Source organism: Chiloscyllium plagiosum, unplaced genomic scaffold (genome assembly GCF_037043375.1).
Source record: "Chiloscyllium plagiosum isolate Xiang-an unplaced genomic scaffold, Cpla_swu_hap1 HiC_scaffold_37, whole genome shotgun sequence".
Lineage (NCBI taxonomy): Eukaryota > Metazoa > Chordata > Chondrichthyes > Orectolobiformes > Hemiscylliidae > Chiloscyllium > Chiloscyllium plagiosum.
Window position 1 is genome coordinate 38,325,248 of NW_028270175.1, and position 23,454 is coordinate 38,348,701.

Below are 23,454 nucleotides of genomic sequence, written 5' to 3' on the forward strand. Positions count from 1 at the left end.
ATGTTGAAGACTTCTTGGCAACTCACTTTTTATTCTGTCGTGCTGTGCTGACACCTCTGTGGGTCTGTCGTGGATGTTGCTGGTAGTAATTGGGACATGGTCATACCATGGAATTGTTCCTGACATGAATGTTAGGCTGTTGCTTTTCTCACTTGTGGAACACCTTTACCAAATTTGTCACAAGTTCCTAGGTATTGGAAGAATAGGTTTGCAAGTTCTACAGGAATGGGTTTCCCACTGTCATTTCTGGTGCCTAGTTTGGTGTCAGGATGTCTGTCTGGCTTCATCCTCATTTTCATAGCTTTGCTACAACAGAGTGGCTTCCAGGTTTTACGACGACAGTTAAGAGTCAACCAAATTGCGATGAATCTGGAGTTAACTATAGACCAGACCAACTAAGGACCACCAATTTCCTTTGCGAAAGGACATTAGTGAACCAGATTGGTTTTATGACACTGTCACCATTAGACTGACTTTTAGTTGCAGAAATTTATTGAATTCAAATTTTAAATTGCTGTGTTAGGATTTGATCTGATGCCTTGGTTTAGGATTACTCGTCCATTGACGACAACAATAAGTCATCACCGTCCTATGTATGCTTTGAGCTGGAAAATGTAGTATCGTCAAGTCTCTAAATCTGTTACTTTGCAAGTCTGGGAGAAAGTGAGGACTGCAGATGCTGGAGATCAGAACTTAAAAATGTGTTGCTGGAAAAGCGCAGCAGGTCAGGCAGCATCAAAGGAACAGGAGAATCAACGTTTTGGGCATAAGCCCTTCTTCAGGAATGAGCAAGTCTGCCAGGACTGCCAACCAACTTCTTTGTAATGAGACTGTAGCTAACTCACTGTGAGTTGGAAGTCCATATCTTCAAAAGAATGCTGCAATAGTTCTGGTGCATAACTTCGTATATTTAATTTACCTAACACACCTTGGAAGTGAAATACCTCTTCGTTGCCAGACATGAGTTTTTCCAAGACTAGTCAATTTACTGGCTTGTTCATAACTGGTAAAATTGTAGTATTCTTTTAAAACTATTTGTGTGTGTGTGTGTGTGTGTGTGTGTGTGTCATAACTTTAGGTTTTTAGTAAAAAAAGTATGAGTCATGGGCTGCACAGTGGCACAGTAGTTGGCACTGCTGCCTCTCAGAACTAGGGACCCAGGTTTGATTCCAGCCTTGGGTAGCTGTCTGTGTGGATTTTGCACGTTCTCCCTGTGTCTGCGTGGGTTTCCTCCCATAGTCCAAAGATGTGCAGGTTAGGTGGATTAGCCATGCTAAATTGCCTAGTAATGTCCACAAACATGCAAACTAGGTGGATTAGCCATGGGAAATGCAAGCTTACGGGGTATCAGATGGGTCTGGGTGGAAGGTGAGTACAGTTGTACGGAACTTCTGCACTCAGGATTCTATGATTTTAAGATTAGTCATTCTGTTTATTTAATCCATTAAAAATTTGCTGCTGATTATTCAAATTGCTCATTCAGATTAGAGAACAAAGATTTCATTTCTCTCTCAGCCCTATGCATAACAACATAAATGACAAAAGCTATAGTTAGGTTGTTGTCTCAGACAGGACTGAGACAGTTTGCATTAGTCTAGTTTATTGCAGTGTCTTAATTGCTGTTTCTTACTGTGTCCAGGCCAATTAATAAATAAGCAACAGTCTAGATGAAACACGACCTCACCTATTTCCATGATATCTGTGACCTGACTTACTGGAGCTGATAACTTACTTAATACTATAAATTGAAGAGTTATAACAAAAGGTCTTCCGAGGAACAAGGAAGTTTCTACCTGTGATTGAATGAGTAAATTGAGCTTGTTCATTACATGTTGGTGTGCTTCAGTCAGTTGGCTACAAAGTGCTATCAAACGAATAACAATTTTGCTTGTGTAGCAATTTACAGCCGAAGCAAAGTCCACGCAGTGTATGATTGTTGAATTTTTCAAAAGGCAAAATTTCATTTGTTATTGACACAAAATGTGAGTTGGGCCTTTGTTGATCTTTGCATTAAATAATTATCTTGTGTATAGTTTGTCCAGCAGGTCAACTTGCTACTTTTGGCTTGTATGTTCTCCTGTCTCAATCTTGGGTGTATGCCAAAATGAAGTTTGATGGATGGATTTGTGTATCCCAAATGTGTGCTTTGAGTGGGCATAACGTATTGTAGGATTAAGAATTTATTTACCTGTATTTTTTCCTATCTATTCTGAAAGGTGAAACTGTCACACAGTTCAATAGTGAACCTGTTTACAAGATGTATCATTTCATGCAATAAATATAGCAACTAATCGATCATGTTTGACTTCTGTAATAAACTGTTGAATATAATAGTTCAAGAATTCCAGAAGTAAGATTGGTCCCAACTGAGGGATATGTGTTGCTGGTTTGGACAGCAGTTGTTGCCTTTCTTTTAACAGCATTTCAGAAGTTCATGGTGATTCAGCATGTTGAACCTTTGCATTCATGTGGTTTGGATACAACTACAGTGAATGTATCACCACCAATGATAAATGTCATGTCAGTCAAGTAGGCTGCCTTGTTTTGGATGATGCTGTGCTTCTTGTGTTGAGCCACATTCGTTTACCGCACCACAATGCATTCCTTCATACACCATACTGGTCCCTTTTGATGGTGAACAGGCTTTGCACCGTCAGGTGCTCAGTTATTCACCAGCATTCCTAACCTCTGAACCCATCTTGTAGCAGTGATGTTTATATGGCTGGTCCAGTTTCTGTTCAGTGGAATTTTCAGTGATGGTAATGGGGAGACCGTTAGATTCTCTCTTGGTGATGCCATTGCTTGGCACTTAAGTGTTAAGTAATATTTATAAAACATATCAGCTCAAAATTGGATATTGACCAGATGAACATGGACTGCTTTAGTATTGAAGAGTTTCGGATGGTATTAAATGTTGTGCAGTCATCAGCAAACATCCCATTTTTTAACTGATGATGGAGGAAGGGTCATTGGAGGAGCTGAAGGTGGTTGGGTCTAGGAAAGGAACTGAGAAACTCTTGCGAAGAGCTGGGATGATAGACTTCCAACAACCATAACCCTTTTCCTTTGTGCTACGTACAATATCAAGCAGTTAAGTGTGCTCCCTCTGATTCATGTTGATTTCAGTTTTACTGAGCAACTTGTAGCTCCACATGGTCAATTGCTGCCTTGATATCAAGGACAGTCACTCTCATCTGAAGGTTTGGCTCTTTAACAAAGTTGTCAATGAGTTCAAGTCCAGCTGTGATCCAACTGAATAATGGAAGAGGCTCAAGAAGCTGAATGTCTTTTTCTTAAGTCTAATGTCCTGACAAGAATGTTCAAAACCTGAGAATCCTTTTCAGAATTTATAAAGTAAGACATACCTGAATGAGTTGTGAACGCTTTTGTCCAACAATATGGATTTCACCATCATGACAGTGAAAGGAGTAGTGGAAGTAAGTAGAAGTGAGAAAGCCAGTGACATTCGTATCATTTCAAGATGGTGCCAAATCAGAATGTTCTCTTAATGGTACAACGTGTAAACATTGGTTAGTCGATTACGCTTTTGAGGCAAAGGGACACAGTTGTCAATTCACTGCTCTATTACTTTCTTAAATATATTGTTGATTAATTAGCTTTCAGAATGCAAACTCACATATTAATATTCAAAAAATATTAGATTGAATTAATTTGTAAAATAGGCAAAGGTAGATTTTCTCCATCTTTGAAATCCGTTGCTATCTCTCGATTTGTTTTGTTTCATCCCCACACATAATTTTCTTCCAAACGTATTCTTTATTTCCTGAATTAGCCATTTGTTTCCTCATCTCAGTAATAGTTAGGATTCCGTCATCAAGAAATCACGAAATTAATTGATTAATTCCATTAAAGGTTTCAACAAATGACCCTGTATATTTAAAGAACAAAATTGAGTTTGTTATCTGGAAAAAATAAAATTAAGAGTTCTTGAAACATTAAGTTATTCAGCAAGATAGATATTGCAATTAAGTTGTTGCAATATACCAAGAAGCTAATCACTCTTCAAAAGTTAAAAAATCATACAACACCAGGTTATATTCCAACAGGTTTAATTGGAAGCACACTAGCTTCCAATTAAACCTGTTGGACTATAACCTAGTGTTGTGTGATTTTTAACTTTTTACACCCCAGTCCAACACCGGCATCTCCGAATCATGACTCTTCAAAAGAGAGGAGTTCCTCAATACGAACAAACATGACTGAAAGACAAGATTCAGCATTCCAAAACTTTTGCTTTAAAAACAAACTAAAATCTATTGACTTAACCTGACTAAACAGGCAGCTTGTCAAAAAGGGATGTCTCTATTAGTTAATTGACATGATAAAATATACTTTTATGAAAGATTTGATGTGGTTCCAAGTTCTTTCTTTTCATCAGTACTGTGTGCAGTTCTGGTCTTCATTTAAGAAAGAGTTGGAGAGAACTCTCAAGGATAGTGGAATCAAGGGTTATGGAGATAAGGCAGGAACAGGATACTGATTAAGGATGATCAGCCATGATCATATTGAATGGTGGTGCAGGCTCGAAGGGCAGAATGGCCTACTCCTGCACCTATTGTCTATTGTCTCTCAGTCATCCTTTTCCTTGCCATGGCCAGTTTTCCAGTGTCCTTAAAAATTCATTGATGTCAGACTTTTAAGTATCCCTGATCCAACTTACATCATTAAGCCTGTTTCAGTAACTCTTTGTTCTTGAATATTCAAAAGCCTCCTTTTCGAACAGAGTTGTAATCAGCATCCTGCTTGGTTGCTGATACAAAAGCAGCCATCCCTAACTCTTCACAACAGCTGTTTCTGTCTCACTCTTTCATTCTCTCCCTCTCTCTGTCTGTGTTTTGTTTCTCCCCCCAAAGGTAACACCTGTCTCTTGATTTTGCATAAGCTTAAGTTGCAATCACATTGGTCTGTCTCCAGGCAGAATTTGTATGACCACTATCCAATTCACTGGACCATTTTATCCCAGTTCAAGTTAAGGGATGTTTTAAAACTTAACTATTGTATAAATTCTTGCATTTACAAATTGTTCCCATTTGAGAGAAATTAAGCGAGATGTCATAACCATAAGGTAGTAAAGGTTGGTATGCTGTAACGGATGTTTCGTTAACACAAATTCACTACAATGCCATTGACAAATTGCACTATTTTTAAAGCCCAAAGTTTAAAAATATGCATTGGCTGTAACACGATTACATCGCCAATACTGTAACCGCTGTTTCTAAAGCGTGATTTTTCTTTAATACAAGGTTGCACGAGGGCGCAACCATCGTTTTATAGAAGAACTGCCTGTAGTCATAAAATTTGGGGGATTCAACAGTCCGAAACTCCTTTATAATGGCTTATCATTATGTTTTAGACTATCAACAGTTTAACAACTCCCGATTATAATTGAAAATCGCACAACACCAGGTTATAGTCCAGCAGATTTATTTGGAAGCACGAGCCTTCGAAGCACTGCTCCTTCATCAGGTGGTTGCTATTATAATGGTTTACTGTAATGGTTGACTGTGTACCTGTCCTTTGGCAGGCTGAGACCGGAAATCACAGCAGGTGTCTCATTATCTCAGAATTGTAGGAAATACGTGGAGCCATACATGTGTTTTGCTCCCTCGGGTGAAGCTAATTGTTTCCTTGAATAAGACTGTCTGCTCTGACTATATACCTTATTGACTGCCTCCTATCAACATACTTCCTTACCTATTAGCGATGATTTGGAGATACCGGTGTTGCACTGGGGTGTACAAAGTTAAAAATCACACAACACCAGGTTATAGTCCAACAGGTTTAATTGGAAGCACTAGCTTTCGGAGCGCCGCTCCTTCATCAGGTGGTTGTCCTATTAACAAGAGTATGTGAATGCCAACAATTCAGGATCCTATTAGCTCCTGCCTTACCTATTAACACAAGATTATGTAAATAATTGAGTTTTTTGAAGAGGTAACAAAGAAGATTGATGAGGGCAGAGCAGTAGATGTGACCTATATGGACTTAGTAAGCGTTCGACAAGGTTCCCCTTGGGAGACTGATTAGCAAGGTTAGATCTCATGGAATACAGGGAGAACTAGCCATTTGGATACAGAACTGGCTCAAAATGAGAACACAGAGGATGGTGGTGGAGGGTAGTTTTTCAGACTGGAGGCCTGTGACCAGTGGAGTGCCACAAGGATTGGTGTTGGGCCCTCTACTTTTTGTCATTTACATCAATGATTTGGATATGAGCATAAGAGGTCCAGTTAGCAAATTTGCAGATGACACCAAAATTGGAGGTGTAGTGGACAGCGAGGAGGGTTACCTCAGATTACAACAGGATCTGGACCAGATGGGCCAATGGGCTGAAAAGTAGCAGGTGGAGATTAATTCAGATAAATGCGAGGTGCTGCATTTTGGGAAAGCAAATCTTAGCAGGACTTATACACTTAATGGTAAGGTCCTAGGGAGTGTTGCTGAACAAAGAGACCTTGGAGTGCAGGTTCATAGCTCCTTGAAAGTGGAGTCGCAGGTAGATAGGATAGTGAAGAAGGCGTTTGGTATGCTTTCCTTTATTGGTCGGAGTATTGAGTAATGGAGTTGGGAGGTCATGTTGCGGCTGTACAGGACATTGGTTAGGCCACTGTTGGAATATTGCGTGCAATTCTGGTCTCCTTCCTATCGGAAAGGTGTTGTGAAACTTGAAAGGGTTCAGAAAAGATTTACAAGGATGTTGCCAGGGTTGGAGGATTTGAGCTACAGGGAGGGGCTGAACAGGCTGGGGCTGTTTTCCCTGGAGCATCAGAGGCTGAGGGGTGACCTTATAGAGGTTTACAAAATTGAGCGGCATGGATAGGATAAATAGACAAAGTCTTTTCCCTGGGGTCGGGGAGTCCAGAACTAGAGGGCATAGGTTTAGGGTGAGAGGGGAAAGATGTAAAAGAGACCTACAGGGCAACTATTTCATGCAGAGGGTGGTACTTGTGTGAAATGAGCTGCCAGAGGATGTGGTGGAGGCTGGTACAATTGCAACATTCAAGAGGCATTTGGATGGGTATATGAATAGGAAGGGTTTGGAGGGATATGGGCCAGGTGCTGGCAGATGGGACTAGATTGGGTTGGGATATCTGGGCTGAAAATGTGTTGCTGGAAAAGCGCAGCAGGTCAGGCAGCATCCAAGGAACAGGAGAATCGACGTTTCAGGCATAAGCCCTTCTTCAGGAATGAGCAAAGTGTGTCCAGCAGGCTAAGATAAAAGGTAGGGAGGAGGGACTTGGGGGAGGAGCTTTGGAAATGCGATAGGTGGAGGGAGGTCAAGGTGAGGGTGATAGGCCGGAGTGGGGTGGGGGCGGAGAGGTCAGGAAGATGATTGCAGGTTAGGAAGGTGGTGCTGAGTTCGAGGGATTTGACTGAGACAAGGTGGGGGGGGGGGGAAATGAGGAAACTGGAGAAGTCGGAGTTCATCCCTTGTGGTTGGAGGGTTCCCAGGCAGAAGATGAGGCGCTCTTCCTCCAAACGTCGTGTTGCCATGGTCTGGCGATGGAGGAGCCCAAGGACCTGCATGTCCTTGGTGGAGTGGGAGGGGGAGTTAAAGTGTTGGGCTATGGGGTGGTTGGGTTGGTTGGTCCGGGTGTCCCAGAGGTGTTCTCTGGAACGTTCCGCAAGTAGGCGGCCTGTCTCCCCAATATAGAGGAGGCCACATCGGGTGCAGCGGATGCTATAGATGATGTGTGTGGAGGTGCAGGTGAATTTGTGGCGGATATGGAAGTATCCCTTGGGGCCTTGGAGGGAAGTAGGCGCAAGTTTTGCATTTCTTGTGGTTGCAGGGGAAGGTGCCGGGAGTGGAGGTTGGGTTGGTGGCGGGTGTGGACCTGACGAGGGAGTCACGGAGGGAGTGGTCTTTTTGGAACGCTGATAGGGGAGGGGAGGGAAATATATCACTGGTGGTGGGGTCCGTTTGGAGGTGGCGGAAATGATGGCAGATGATACGTTGTACATGGAGGTTGGTGGGGTGGTAGGTGAGGAGCAGTGTGGTTCTGTCCTGGTGGCGGTTGGAGGGACGGGGCTCAAGGGCGGAGGAGCGGGAAGTGGAAGAGATGCGGTGGAGGGCATCGTTGACTACATCTGGCGGGAAATTGCGGTCCTTAAAGAAGGATGCCATCTGGGTTGTACGGTTTTGGAACTGGTCCTCCTGGGAGCAGATGCGGCAGAGACGAAGGAATTGGGAATATGGGATGGCGGTTTTACAGGGGGAAGGGTGGGAAGAGGTGTAGTCTAGGTAGCTGTGGGAATCGGTCGGTTTATAATAGATGTCCGTGTCGATTCGGTCACCCGAGGTAGAAATGGAAAGGTCAAGGAAGGGGAGGGAGGAGCCTGAGACGGTCCAGGTGAATTTGAGGTCGGGGTGGAAGGTGTTGGTAAAGTGGATGAACTGTTCAACCTCCTCGTGGGAGCACGAGGCAGCGCCGATACAGTCATCGATGTTGAACTTCGACTGACTGAACTGGTCCTCACCCTGAACAACTTCTCTTTCCAATCCTCCCACTTCCTCCAAACCAAAGGATTAGCCATGGGCACCCGCATGGGCCCCAGCTATGCCTGCCTCTTCGTAGGGTATGTGGAACAGTCCATCTTCCGCAGCTACACTGGCACCACCCCCCACCTTTTCCTCCGCTACATCGATCACTGTATCGGCGCTGCCTCGTGCTCCCACGAGGAGGTTGAACAGTTCATCCACTTTACCAACACTTTCCACCCCGACCTCAAATTCACCTGGACCGTTTCAGACTCCTCCCTCCCCTTCCTAGACCTTTCCATTTCTATCTCGGGTGACCGAATCGACACGGACATCTACTATAAACTGACCAACTCCCAGAGCTACCTACCTAGACTACACCTCCTCCCACCCTGCCCCCTGTAAAAACGCCATCCCACATTCCCAATTCCTTCGTCTCCGCCGCATCTGCTCCCAGGAGGACCAGTTCCAAAACCGTACAACCCAGATGGCATCCTTCTTCAAGGACCGCAATTTCCCGCCAGATGTAGTCAACGATGCCCTCCACCGCATCTCTTCCACTTCCCGCTCCTCCGCCCTTGAGCCCCGTCCTTCCAACCGCCACCAGGACAGAACCCCACTGCTCCTCACCTACCACCCCACCAACCTCCATGTGCAACGTATCATCTGCCATCATTTTCGCCACCTCCAAACGGACCCCACCACCAGTGATATATTTCCCTCCCCTCCCCTATCAGCGTTCCAAAAAGACCACTCCCTCCGTGACTCCCTCGTCAGGTCCACACCCGCCACCAACCCAACCTCCACTCCCGGCACCTTCCCCTGCAACCGCAAGAAATGCAAAACTTGTGCCCACACCTCCCCCTACTTCCCTCCAAGGCTCCAAGGGATACTTCCATATCCGCCACAAATTCACCTGCACCTCCACACACATCATCTATAGCATCCGCTGCACCCGATGTGGCCTCCTCTATATTGGGGAGACAGGCCGCCTACTTGCGGAACGTTTCAGAGAACACCTCTGGGACACCCAGACCAACCAACCCAACCACCCCGTAGCCCAACACTTTAACTCCCCCTCCCACTCCACCAAGGACATGCAGGTCCTTGGGCTCCTCCATCGCCAGACCATGGCAACACGACGTTTGGAGGAAGAGCCCCTCATCTTCTGCCTGGGAACCCTCCAACCACAAGGGATGAACTCCGACTTCTCCAGTTTCCTCATTTCCCCTCCCCCCACCCTGTCTCAGTCAAATCCCTCGAACTCAGCACCGCCTTCCTAACCTCCAATCATCTTCCTGACCTCTCCGCCCCCACCCCCACTCCTGCCTATCATCCTCACCTTGACCTCCCTCCACCTATCGCATTTCCAAAGCCCCTCCCCCAAGTCCCTCCTCCCTACCTTGTATCTTAGCCTGCTGGACACACTTTCCTCATTCCTGAAGAAGGGCTTATGCCCGAAACATCGATTCTCCTGTTCCTTGGATGCTGCCTGACCTGCTGCGCTTTTCCAGCAACACATTTTCAGCTCTGATCTCCAGCATCTGCAGCCCTCACTTTCTCTCTTGGGATATCTGGGCGGCATGGACAGGTTGGACCGAAGTGTCTGTTTCCATGCTGTACATCTCTATGACGCTATGACTCTATGTGAATAATTCAGTATATGTAACAGGAAGATAGCAATTCTTTGTCATTGTAAGGTTGAGAAATTCCTGTTTTAATAATGTAATTGCAATTAACCATGTGATGTTAAGAAATTTGTATCAGTCATACCCAAACGAGAGCTTCAGAGATTCATCAAGGGCTGCCACCACAAGAAGGCTATGAGACTTCTTTGGTGTCACCCAGAGTCTGTCGCAGACTTAATGGGCCATTTTACAGGTCAAGAGGAGTTGATTACAGTGTGAGACTGACATCAATAAATAAAGGTTTATTTCTCTTTAAACTGAAATTTGTGACGTTCTGAATTAAGAGTCAACAGTCGTTACGTATAGTGAGGAGAAGCATCTTTATTCAGCGGTAACAATGTGGAACTCACTCCCACTTGATGTGCTCGAATGGATGAGCAGTGATGCATCTAAAGAAGAACTAGTTAAGTAAATGAGGGAGAAAGGAATGGAAGGATATCGGTTGACATTGATAAGTGAACTGAAGTAATCAAGTTAAAGACTGGCGTAGATCATTTGAGTTAAGTCTGTTTGCGCTGGGACATGTAAGTTTTGCACTTACTTTAGTTGAAACATATGTGAAATGAAATAATTAGCAAAATATACACCAGATTTTAATTTATTGCCTCTGGCAATCCTACTTTGGTCACCTCTTTTAAGGAATGTCTTATTCCTTTGAGGTACAGTGTACAGCTATTTTATGGTATTATCACTTCTTGTGGGATATGAAATGCTGATTTTTCACCCTTGGAGGTAGAGGCCCATTAAGCCACCAATTGTAAACAATTATTGTGAAGTCTAACAATGTAAAGTTCATTGACCAATCAAAAATCACCCATGCATCATACCAGGATAAGACTAGGTGATTATAATACCTTTTAATAATTCAAGGCCTATCTCTTAAATATGGGCACTGTTCAAGTTGAAAGATCTGTTTCACATATGAGTAAAGCACAGTATGACATAATTGCACTCTCACTGTCATCAATACGGTTGTTTCCCAGGTATTGCCGTCATCATTCAAGGAAATATCTTGTCCCATCAATAGCTTACACTGTAAAAAGATGGGGGTCGCAGAGGCTTTCAAAACAGTATACTGCTGCTGCTGGAGATCTAAAATAAAAACTAAGTGCTGGAGGAACTCAGCTCTGGTGGAATCTGTGAAGAGAGAGGAACAATAGCCAACCTGCTGGACAGACATAACAGACAACAGGACGTTGAACCTATCAACAAAGACGGCATACTCAAACTACTGGACTTGTGCCTCACAACACACTTCACATTCAACAACCAGCGATACAAACAAATCAACGCAACACCCATGGGCTCACTGATCTCTGGACTCATAGCAGAAGCAGTAATGCAAAAGTTAGAACAAACAGTCTTACCACAAATTCAACCCAAACTCTGGGTCAGATATGTTGATGACACCTTTGTAATAATTAAAAACACAGAAATAGAGAACACACACCAGATCATCAACGCCACACTCCCAGGAATCCGATTCACGAGAGAGGAAGAAAAGGACAACCAACTCCCATTCCTAGACGTGATGGTACAGAGAACACCGAATGGAGAATTCACCACAAAGATTTACAGGAAAGTCACACACACAGACCAAGTCCTGAACTATGAAAGCAACCACCCCAACACATACAAACTAAGTTGCATCAAGACACTATTCAAAAGGGCCACAACACACTGCAGCACACCAGAACTGCAAAAAGAGGAAGAAGAACACCTATACAAGGTATTCACCAAAAACGGATACCCGCGCAATTTCATCAACAGATGCTTAAGGGAAAGACAACGGAACGAGGACATGCCGCAACCCAAAGGACTAGCCACACTACCATACATCAGGAGCATTTCAGAACTGACAGCCAGACTGCTGCGACCACTAGGACTTATAACAGCACACAAACCAACAGCCACTCTCAGACAACAACTCACCAGAACGAAGGACCCGATACCCAACATGAGCAAATCTAATGTAGTGTACAAGATCCCATGCAAGGACTGCACAAAACACTACATAGGACAAACAGGAAGACAGCTAACGATCCATATCCATGAACACCAACTAGCCACGAAACGACACGACCAGCTATCCTTAGTAGCCACACATGCAGATGACAAACAACATGAATTCGACTGGGACAACACTACCATTATAGGGCAAGCCAAACAGAGAACAGCCAGGGAATTCCTAGAAGCATGGCACTCATCCACAAATTCCATCAACAAACACATCGACCTGGACCCAATATACCGGCCACTACAGCGGACAGCTGAAACTGACAACCGGAAGCGGCAGAGACAGGCCACTATAAATGCCGGAGGAAATATCACAGAAGCGCTTCACAGGAGGCTCCCAAGCACTGAGTATGTCACCTAGACAGGGGACGAAACGTTTGCAACAGAAATTTCCAGCTCGGCGAACAGAACCACAACAACGAGCACCCGAGCTACAAATTTTCTCCCAAACTTTGAAGGGAGGAACAAAATTAACATTTTGGGTCTGATATGATTACTTCAAGCAGACAGGTTACAGTGATGTCAGGTTAGGTATGTGAGACTTTGAGAGTCCTCCAATTAACCATAAATCTCCTGAGGTCTTTCTCTGGTTCAGGTTAAACACAGTCAGAGACACCTGGCTAGTCTCTTAACATGTTCCTCAACCAGTATTAGCATTCATCCACGTTGATTAATACTTTTGAGAGAACCAAGGGCACTGAATGAACTCTGAGTGATGACTGCATTATTTCCTTTGCTGGCACCCTATCTGCAATATGTTGAATATATTGCAGAAACTTGTCCAAGTTCCTAACCCCTGTAGTTTCTATCTCCTGAGTATAATTCTGAATGTTATGGTTACAGTACCATTATCTTTACATAAATTTCCCTCCTGATCCAAGTTTCTTATTAGCCTGATTTGACTCATTGCTGGGTCAGAATACTGGGATTTCTTTGTAACATCATGGTTGATGTACCACCATTACAGACAAATGCTTTCATGCAAGGAAAGAGGTCCATCATTGTCACCTCAGGGTAACCAATGAATGCTAATTAATGTGGCTTTACCATTGTCACGTTCTTTGCAAGAATTTCATATTTAGAAGAAATCATTAAGGGCAATTTTGAAAATTATCATTATAAAGATAAGAACAAGGAAATTGTACATTGATGCACAGGTTGCCAAGTTTTGTGCTATTACTTGTGATAATATCAAGTATAGCAGAGAAATAGAAGTTTACTCAGCAACAAAATATTGAATTGGTGAAATCTTCATTGAAATTGTGAAGGACTTTATTTTAGTTTCGAAACCTAGGAGTGCTTTACCAGTTCCCTAATGGGTGTAACTAGATGGGCTTGTAAGGAGTTGGCTTACTTGTCGACTATAGTAATGGTTTCTAGCAGGGTGGTGGCTGATGTAATTTTTGTAATTGCTTGCTCATTACAAAAGCATGAGAGTGACTGACAATGTTCATCTTGTTGTCTGCTGGCAACATAGAGCGCCAACTGCATCAATATTTTGAGCTCCCCTGCATTTCACAGATGTGTTTACAAGGGAACAATCATTTAGTCTATTTACTGGAGAACTGTGTTCCTGGGAGATTCATTCTGAAGTCATTGGCAACTGATTGAATGTCGACATTCAGAATAAGCTTTGCTATAAAGGCAACAGTCTTTTTACTGGCTTCATGTGCAGCTTGAGAGCTGTACTTTTACAACCGCATTGCTCATTATCTCAGTGAATCGTGAAATGTCTTTCTGAGCTGACTTCCTTTAGTTTGCGTTTTTCATCTCCATTTTCTATTCAGTATTGAAGTATAGTGAGAAATTTTAATTGTGCAGCCTATCAATGTAACTCCAAATTGTCTCTAATTTCAAATAATTACAAATTAGACCCCAATTGGAGTTCTGTGTTTGATGAAACAACTGGAAGAAAGATCTCAGTCAGAAAGTGATTGAAGTGCCAATTCAACATGTTGTATTATGTCTAGATTAAGATTACGTTGAGAATGTTCATGAGTCATATTAATCTTATCTGGCTAATGAATGTGTTCTTACAGTAAGTGTCATGGGTCAGGGGAAAAGACTGGATGAAGTACTGTTTTAACAATTCAGTCATTAGTTTGTCTGTCTTCTATTTAAATGAAGTGTTGAACCTGGTTATGGATGGGCATTGATCTTACATCTCTTAGTAGTGAGTGACACGTTTTCATGCTGGGCCCACATCCACAGTGATGTTGGAACAGGGAAGTCATATGGTGTGCCATTGAGGAGTGAAAATTATGAATTCTCAGGTTTCTTGACATCAAAGGTTTCACTTAAAAGTTCACTGTTGGTCAAATAAACTTAAATATTGTTGCTTGTTTCTTATGGATATTGATCAAATTGCAGCAAGTCCGTTGATCCACTGTGGGTTTACTGATTTGATGGATTTTACTTTCCTATGCATTAAAAGTGGCATTTTTGTTCTAATTTTGTATACTCTTCAGCATCTTTTGTTTCCTGCATGTGTGAGGGGTTGTGGCCCAATGTTGAGCAATAGTTCAAAGTCCCAGATTACATTTCTGGAGAGAGAGAGAGAGAGAGAGATTCAAGTTCACCCTTGGCATATGATGAAATCTGAATTCCGTGAAAAATAACCTGGAATTATGTTAGTCTAGTCGTAACCATGTTACCATTGCCATTGCCAAATGTCATAAATACCCTTCTGGCTCACTCACGTTCTTTTGGCAAAGAATAAATGTCTTCCTTATTTGGTTGGACCTCACATGGATCCCAGATGTACAGTTATACAATTGACTCATAATTGCCCTCTGAAATGACCTAGCAAATGACCTGGGCTGAGCACAGGCAGGTGGGATGAGTTTAGTTTGGGATTACAGTCGGCATGAACTGGTTGGACCAAAGTGACTATTTCTGTTTGTGTGACTCTAAGTAACTCGGATCAAGCAATTAACTCATGTTGTAAACAAATGAAACAAATATGTGGTATATTTTCCTAACTTATATTCGTATTTTCTCTGGTCCTATACCATTAATTTTTGTGCCCCCCCATGGATCTATCCTGGGTCTCTACTTCTCCATATGCATCTCCTTGGTGACACCTATGTGTTCACTGATGGCCTCCAGTTCTGTCTCAGTGTCACTTCTTTCAATCCCTTCATTATGTCTAAGTTGTTAGACTTCTTGCCTGACCGAGTTGGATGAGCAGACAATTATTCTCATTAAATATTGAAACACCAACACAATGTCCCATTGCTGTGGTCCACACAACAAGCTTTTCGCTGACACCATTCCATTCTTTATTCTGGCACCTGCCTGAGGTTATTTGCACCTTTTGGTGTATTGCTTGGCCTAAAGATGAGTATCCAACCTTCACAAAGGCTGTCTTTTTCCAACTGCTCGATCATCGCCTGACTCTGTCGCTGCCTTGGCTCATCTATTGCTGAAATTTGCATCCGTGATTTTGTTCCTTCTAGATTTGCATGTTCTAATCTGCTCCTTGTTGGCCTCTTGCTTTCCACCTTCTGGATCTGTTTCCGTGCTGTACATCTCTGAGTCTATAAATATAATGTTACACCAGAACAGTGCTGTAATGTGGTCAACAAGGACCATATCGAAGGGCAGCTCATGGCTTAATGGCTAGCACTGCTGCCTCACAGCTCCAGGGGCCCAGATTTGATTCTAGCCTCGAGTGACTGTCTGTGTGGAGGTTGCACATTCTCACTGTGTCTGCATAAGTTCCCTCCAGGTGGTCCGGTTTCCACCCAGAGTCCAAAGATCTGTAGTTTAGGTGGGTTGGCCATGCTAAATTGCCTGTACTGTCCAGCAGTGTGCAGGGTAGGTGGATTCGCCTGAGATAGGGTAGGGGTGTGGGTCTGGGTGGGGCACTCTTCAAATGGTCAGTGTGGACTCTGGGCCAAATGGCCTGTCTTCACGCTAAAGCGATTCTGTGGTTCGAAGAATGCTGGTTGGTGCCAACTGCTGTTAAATTGCACTTTACATGAGCAAAAGAGCTCAATTTCAGAGGTGAGGTTAAAGTGGAAGTGAAGCATAATTTGACTGTGTAGTATCAAGAAATCTGAGCAAAACCAGAATAATAGGTGATTGGAGAAAAAAAAAACTCAGCTGGTTGGAGTCATACCTAACACAAAAGAAAATGATGATAGTATTTGGGGTTCATTCATGTCACCCTCAAGACATTGCTTCATGAGTTCTCCAAGGGTAATGTCTGAGGCCCAGCCATCTTCATCTGCTTCATCAATAACTTGCCCTCAGTAAGCTCAGAAGTGGTGATTTTCATTGATGATTCAACAACTTTCAGTTGCAACTCCTGTATGTCTGCCTATCGCAAACCCTGGAGAGCATTCAGCCTTGCAACAATAAGTGGTGTCAGTTCTCACCAGATTTCACAGCATCAGAATTTCTGTTCACTGCAGTAAAAAAAACATTTTGAACCTGAACCAGTTTACTTTTGATTCAGCAGTTACAGCAAGCTGTGACTTGTAATTAACAAGAAAGAAACTTTTATAATGTGAGTCAGTTATCCTGTGCCTCCTGCAAGTCGGTGAAAGAAGATCAAAAAACAATGTTCTGATCACAAGAAGCATCTCAGCAAATCCTGTGAACAGGAAACACTGAACTACTTTTCCGATCTTGGCCTTTGCTCACAGCAACCATATCTTTTTCTTGTCTCTATCTGATTATATAGTGGGTAAGGGTGACTACTAGGAAGCAGATTTTATGCTGTATTTTGTTTCACTGTAGTACAATTTATTTATTTGTAATCTATAGAAATTTTTGTTGGATATGGAAACCAAGTCAACGTGGGTCTAAAAGACAAGTAAATTGGAGGATTTGCCTCGTTTAAAAATCTTTAACTTTTGTGATGACTCTGGAATAGCAGGGCTTGATTTTCAGTGCGCTACCCCAGTACTATTCACTCTGAACTAAATACATAGGTTTCTAATAACAAAATCGACATTTTAAATAAATATTATTTTTTTCTCGCAACCAAAGTGTAGATCTACATATGCAACCAAACTATTTAAAACCACAAACGTCTCTCTCGTACAAGTATTTGAAAGAGCACATTTAACAAAATCATCATCTATTCATTGAAGGGATAGATACACTTTTAAAAATCAGTAAATTTGAACTGTTTATATTTACTCCTCGCCTTTTGTGTTTGCTGAATGTACAATGGTTTGAAATTTTCACTTCCTTCAACTTCTGATTTTTTGAATGGATGATAGAAATAGCTTTCTCTTAGCATCATCATAATTTTCTTCAATTTGCTGGATGTCTTGAGGGTTTTAATCTATTCAGCTGACTAATGTTTCATGGAGTATCACGTTAGTAGCTTCTTACTAAATAAAATTCCAAATCAATTTCAAGTACAGAGCTGGTATTGTTTGGATTGTGGACATTGGATCTACTATAGTCCCATTCTTATTTTTATGTAAATTTTCAAAATGCTTCTCATCATCACTGTTAATTTTTGCCTTAAATGTAGGACCTAGGGCATGTCTCTAAGGACATTTTGATGTAATTGATTATTAATTCTTCCAAGCAAAGCTGAAAATGGAGATCCCCTCACTTAGTTTCGCATGTATGGTATATAACTGTTGTTTTGCATGTATGGTATATAACTGCCCTTGGTCTCCCAAGTACTGCTTTGTGAATCCAAGGTAGATTTTTTTGGAAAACCTCTTTATTTCCAGCTTCTTTCAAGATTCTGATTGAACTTCTCCCTTCCAGTTCTTTCTAAAAAATCATGAGACAGTTATGAAAGTGTCCAGTAATGTTGTATTAAAGATCATATCTATTATCTTTGACAGCTTCTGAGTATTACCAATTTTAATGAACAGAAAAAGCAAAGCAGAAGCATTGATACTTAGATAATTATCTCCTTGCTTTTCAGGAAATGGCACTGCTTAAAGAAGTACGACCTCTTCTCATTATCCCACCCCAGTTAATGCAGCCTTTGAAGCCACAAGTTCCAGGTCGCTTGCTAGTAAATCAAATTGAGTTGGTGGAACGCTTGCTGAAGGAGTTAGGTACAGATAATAGTGGCTTCACCGTAGACAATGTCATGAAGGTGAGTGATGAACTTTCATATTAAGCTGGTCAGAGAGCCAATATTGTTGCTGTTTTAGCTGTTTCTTAATATCATGATCTATCACATATTTTCAGTGAGATTTATAACTACTATCATTATAGCATCTTATTTTTCAATTGTGGGTTTTGTCCTTATTTTAAAAAAGCTTCTTTGTTTTAAATAGCACTAGGAAGGTATCCAAAAACACGAAGTGCCAGACATGTTCAGCAGTTGGTAATATCTGTAGATGGTACAGCTTAGTTAACATTTCATATTGTGAGGCATCTACTCCTGAAATGCTACTTTATATGTTATCCCTGCAAGTGCTGACAAACATGCTTGAGTATTTTCTGATCTTGTTTGGATTCTTAACCTCTGTTTTTTTTGTTGTTTTATTTATTAGAAATGTTGTTGCACTTGGAAGTTGGAACAGATTTTCAGATATCTACTATCTGTTTTCAAGTTCTAAACCTTCCCTGAAGCTAGTAAAATAGATTGCATCAGAAGTTTAAATGTTTCTTGATTGGCTTATGTATCCTACATGGAACTTATCTATCCTAAATTATGTATATAATGTATTCTAAGTTATGGTTTTCCCAGGTGAGTCCTGTGTTCAGGTATAGTTGAGTCGAAAAAATACCAAAGACACAGAAGCAATGCGTTTGAGTACCAGTATTCAAAGGAAAGGGAAATGATTCAGGATTTGAAAAGCTCTACGGAAATTCAACTCTAACTGCATGCTCTGAAGATTGAATCATGGAACAGGGACTGTGAGACTGGGTTCCTCAGGATGAAGTCTAAAGAGGTTCTAAAGTTCGTTGAGTTCCTTTTAAAACACATATGATTATTACAGTACATGTATTGAGTGCCAGACAAGATTAAGTAGTTGTGTGGAGAACAGTGAATATCTAAACCAAAGTTGAGTTATTGTCTGGATTGACACTGAACTTGGATGCAATAACAGAGCAATGAGATCGGAAGTAGAGGTACACATCTCAGTAGATAAAAAGCACATTAGGAGCTGTCAATTTGAGCCTAGGAAGAGAATAAGAGTAAAGGTGATGGGCCCAGACCTGTCAGAAGTAGTTTTGTGGATTTGTGATCAGTGGTGGAAAGTGCAAGCAATGAAATGCAGATGAAGCAATGGGCAAGATTTCTTTGGAATAATTGGAAGTGCACTGGTGTGTTATATGTTAGAGAATATCACTGAAATTGAAAGGAAGAAACTCCTACACAGTTGAGATATCAATCTTGTTAACTGGTGCAGAAACACAGGCAATATAAGAAGAGAGATACAGTGGCTGAGATGGATGCATGACATGAAAGGCATGAGTACATCAGGGCATCAGTGAGCAATGAGGAAGCATCAAAGAATGTCGCTAATAAGAGATTCTTGGTCAACTGTTGTTGAGAAGGTCTAGTGATGGAGATGAGGCTGTCAGTAAGAAGGCCTAAGACCAGATGGAAAGATGCAATGGTGAGAGAATTAAAATAGGAATGGATATCTGACAGAAGGAGACAGAAAATGGCCATCAACCTGCAATGTGTTAAACCAAGGTAAAATGAGAAAAGCCAAAGATGAAAAAATGAATGTCCCTTGGCTATTCCCAATCTGTGAAACTAAAATAGACTGTGAACAAGCATGTAACTTCATTATTTCAAATAGCTGTCAAATCGTCTCCAAGTCTGCATTGCTGTAAAGTAAATAGGTTCACTTTTTTAAGACTAGCTGAGTAAATGGAAAGTTCCTTCAGTTAGACAGTATTCTCCTGACTCTTTTGAACCTTTTCCAAGGCCATGACTATCACCCATTATGTAATGTAACCAAAGTAAGTCTGGTCCAACAGACAGCCCTGTGCTTGTTAGCTTTGGCTATGGCTTTTCTGCAGTCATTATGTACATTAACATCTTTGTATGCAGTATCACCTGGATTCTTTGCTCTCTGTACCATTTCCTACAAATGAGAAGTATACTTTGTGTTGGTCCTAGCTACATGCACGACACTGCAATTTTTTTCTTAAATACTATTTGCTATTGCATGCTCCAACAGTAGATCAGTTGTTTTTAATGGAGGTTTGTATTCATTTACTTTTTTGCATAAATTTACCAATTGGTATCTTACCAATTTTGCCATGTTCTAGATCATTAATATTGGTGAAGAATAGGGAGCCTACCACTGACTCCTGAGGAGCACCACTAGTGTTGTGTCTCAAATCCATTGTTAACCACAAGCTTATGTCTCCACAGTTTTAGCCAGTTCCAAATGTAGGACTTCTATGTGTGTATCTAACTCAGTTGACTGTTTAATTCATGATTTTTCTAGTCATGTATTTTGTACATTTCTTATTTTACATTGCAATGTAAATCCAACTAACATCATTAAACATAAATTTGTCATCCTAGCATCACAGTAATTTATAGGGAGCTGAAAGGTTGTTATCCTCAATGTTTATTTAGAAATATTATTTCTAGTTCAAAGATTTGTTTGGAACTTATCTGATCCTTAAACCATTTTAGCTTCCATGTTTTAGCAAGAATAACAGCAGACCAAATTAACATTTTATAACCATGGTGGTCTACAAATGAGCAAGAAAATCGACGTTTCAGGCAAAAGCCCTTCATCAGGAATCTTGATTTTCCTGTTCCTCGGATGCTGCCTGACCTGCTGTGCTTTTCCAGCACCACTCTAATCTATGCTTTGATTTCCAGCATCTGCAATCCTCACTTTTGCCTGGTCTATCCAATGCTCAGGAAGCTACCTTTAGTTTAATTATGCAGTGGTCATGGAGTGAAACTAGACTTAATTCTCAGAACAAATACAACTACAGGATAAGCTATTTGGCATCTGGATAGGTTTATGAATAGGAAGGGTTTCGAGGGATATGGGTCAATTGCTGGCAAATTGGACAAGATGAATTTAGGATATCTGGTTGGCATGGATGAGTTGAACTGAAGGGGCTTTCTCCGTGCTGTACAGCTCTGACTCTGACTCTATAAGTTGTATAGTGCCTCCCGATTAGTTGTCTATAAGCATTAAAGTGGATTTAATTTCCTTGAAAATGTTGGAATGGTCCATTTTAAAGCAGAGTCATTTGTGCCTGTTCTGCCATTTGTCTTGTCTATCAGTTCAAAAGCTAAGTACATTTTTTTTCTTTGTAACCACCAACATAGTGATAAACTAGATCTGTGCTCTGCAACACTGATTTTTAAACATAACGTTATCCAGTAACTAAGAGTTTGATTTTCCTAAATCAGTCTAGAATTGAGAATGAGCCAGCAGTGAAGTCAGAAGGTGAGCCTGAGCCTGAGTCATGACGCAAACATATCAAAGCCAGAACTAACTCCCAAGTTTTTTGAGCCAGAAGAGCGAGCAGTTTAAATATTGTTTTACATTTCCTGGCAAATAATAAGTATAGCATTCAGTGAAAATGTCCACACAACAAACCTACGACTTTATTGTGTAGAAATCTTTGTGTAATACAAAGATGGTTCAACAAAAAAGTTACTTTATCCTGTTATGTTACATTGTTTAGGTACAGATATATTTGTAGTTTTATGTATAAGTCATTGTAAAATTGTGATACTCAATAATTATCTTTTTCTTGTGATTAACTCAGCAAAGCACAACCACTTAACTATGTTTGTGTGCACTTAAGATAACATATGAATTTATTTTTCATTCACTGCATGTATGTGTTCCTAGCATGGCCAACATGTAATACCCATCCCTAACTGACCCTTTTTAATGCAGAAATGTTGCGTAATCCTGTTGTAGATGGTGCTTGATTGGTGGTAGTGACCCACTTTCATGAACTGCTGCAGTCATTGTGGCAAACGTACTCCCATGTTGCGGTTGGGCCTGGATCTTGTTTCAATAACATTGAAGAAAGGTGGTCTGTTTGCAAGTCAGGATGATGTATGACTGAGAGCTTGCATTCCCATGTGCCTGCTTCCTTTGTTATTCTAGGTTATAGAGGTTGCAGGCTTAGAAATGCTGTCAAAGGAAACTTGGCAAGTTGCTGCATTGTGGCTTGGAGATGGAAAGCACAGTAGCCACTCTGTTGCAGCAGTGATGTGAATGTTTTAACATGGAGGCTGGGTGCCAGTCAAGTGGTCTACTTTACCTTGGACGTTGTCTAGATTCTAGTGTTATTGAACCTGCTTCATCTAGGCAAGTGCAGAGTATTCCGTCACATTCTTGGCTTGTGCTTAGATGTTGAAACGTTTTGTGGAATTTGCCATAGAAATCACAGTCTCTGGTCTACTCTTCTCACCATTTATGTAAACGGTTTGGTTAAAGTTCTGACTAATCAGGGTATTTGACCATGGTAATGCCTTGAATGTCAAGAGTTAATTATCCTCTCTCAATAAATTTGGTTATTATCTCAGTTTCGTGATATGAATGTTACTTGCTGCTAGTCAGACTAATCTCAATTTTGAGCAGTCCTTGCTCCTGCAAGGCAAAGGGTGCTTCATTATCTAAGCAGTAGCAAATGGAACTGAGCATGTTGAAATCAGAAAATATCCTCACTTCTAATCTTGTGATAGTACCTTGAGCAACTCTGTGCTTGTGGTCAGGGCTTGGGGAGGGTCTAGTCTTTGTCTCTCTTAAGCTATGTTTTTAACTGGAATGAAAGTCAACAAAATGCTTCTAGGTACTTTTAAATAGTCAGTGGCAGTTTTTATAAATTCATTAAATAATCAATTTATTCATTTTCTGAAATTCGCATTTACTGTGTGGCAATCTTTCTGAAATTTGAACTGACTCCCTTAAATTCAGACAAAATGGATTTTTTTTGATGCAGATATATTGGGTAATCCTGTTGCAGATGGTGCTTGATTGGTTCTTTGATCTCCTCTCTTTCACATTCCCTCTTTACCTAAGGATAAATTGATACAAAGGACCATGCTCCCATTCAAATGAACATTACCAAGGTTACACAATACACAATACCAAGAAGGTTTAATGGTTAACATAAAACCTACACTATGTGTAGAGCTATTCACAGAGTGGGTGAATTAAGTGATAATATCCTGAAGCTGAAGAATAATGGTGGCATTGTGGCCAAAATTGTCTGACAAGCTGAAGACCAGTTATGGCAAGTTTAATTTTTGTCTAGAATTATAACTTCGGGCAAAGCAAAAACTGACTGACCAAAATACTAAACTTA

General features: G+C 41.3%; 1 protein-coding gene across 9 annotated transcripts in view; it reads left to right on the forward strand.

The window, feature by feature from the left end:
• Positions 1-23,454, forward strand: part of cep104 (centrosomal protein 104) — a 229,230-nt gene that overhangs the window by 90,326 nt on the left and 115,450 nt on the right. For all 9 annotated transcript variants that reach the window (XM_087980590.1, XM_087980588.1, XM_087980592.1 and 6 more), the window contains one exon: positions 18,107-18,283. In XM_087980590.1, the coding sequence (XP_087836716.1) occupies positions 18,107-18,283 (177 nt within the window). The remainder of the gene's footprint in view (positions 1-18,106; positions 18,284-23,454) is intronic.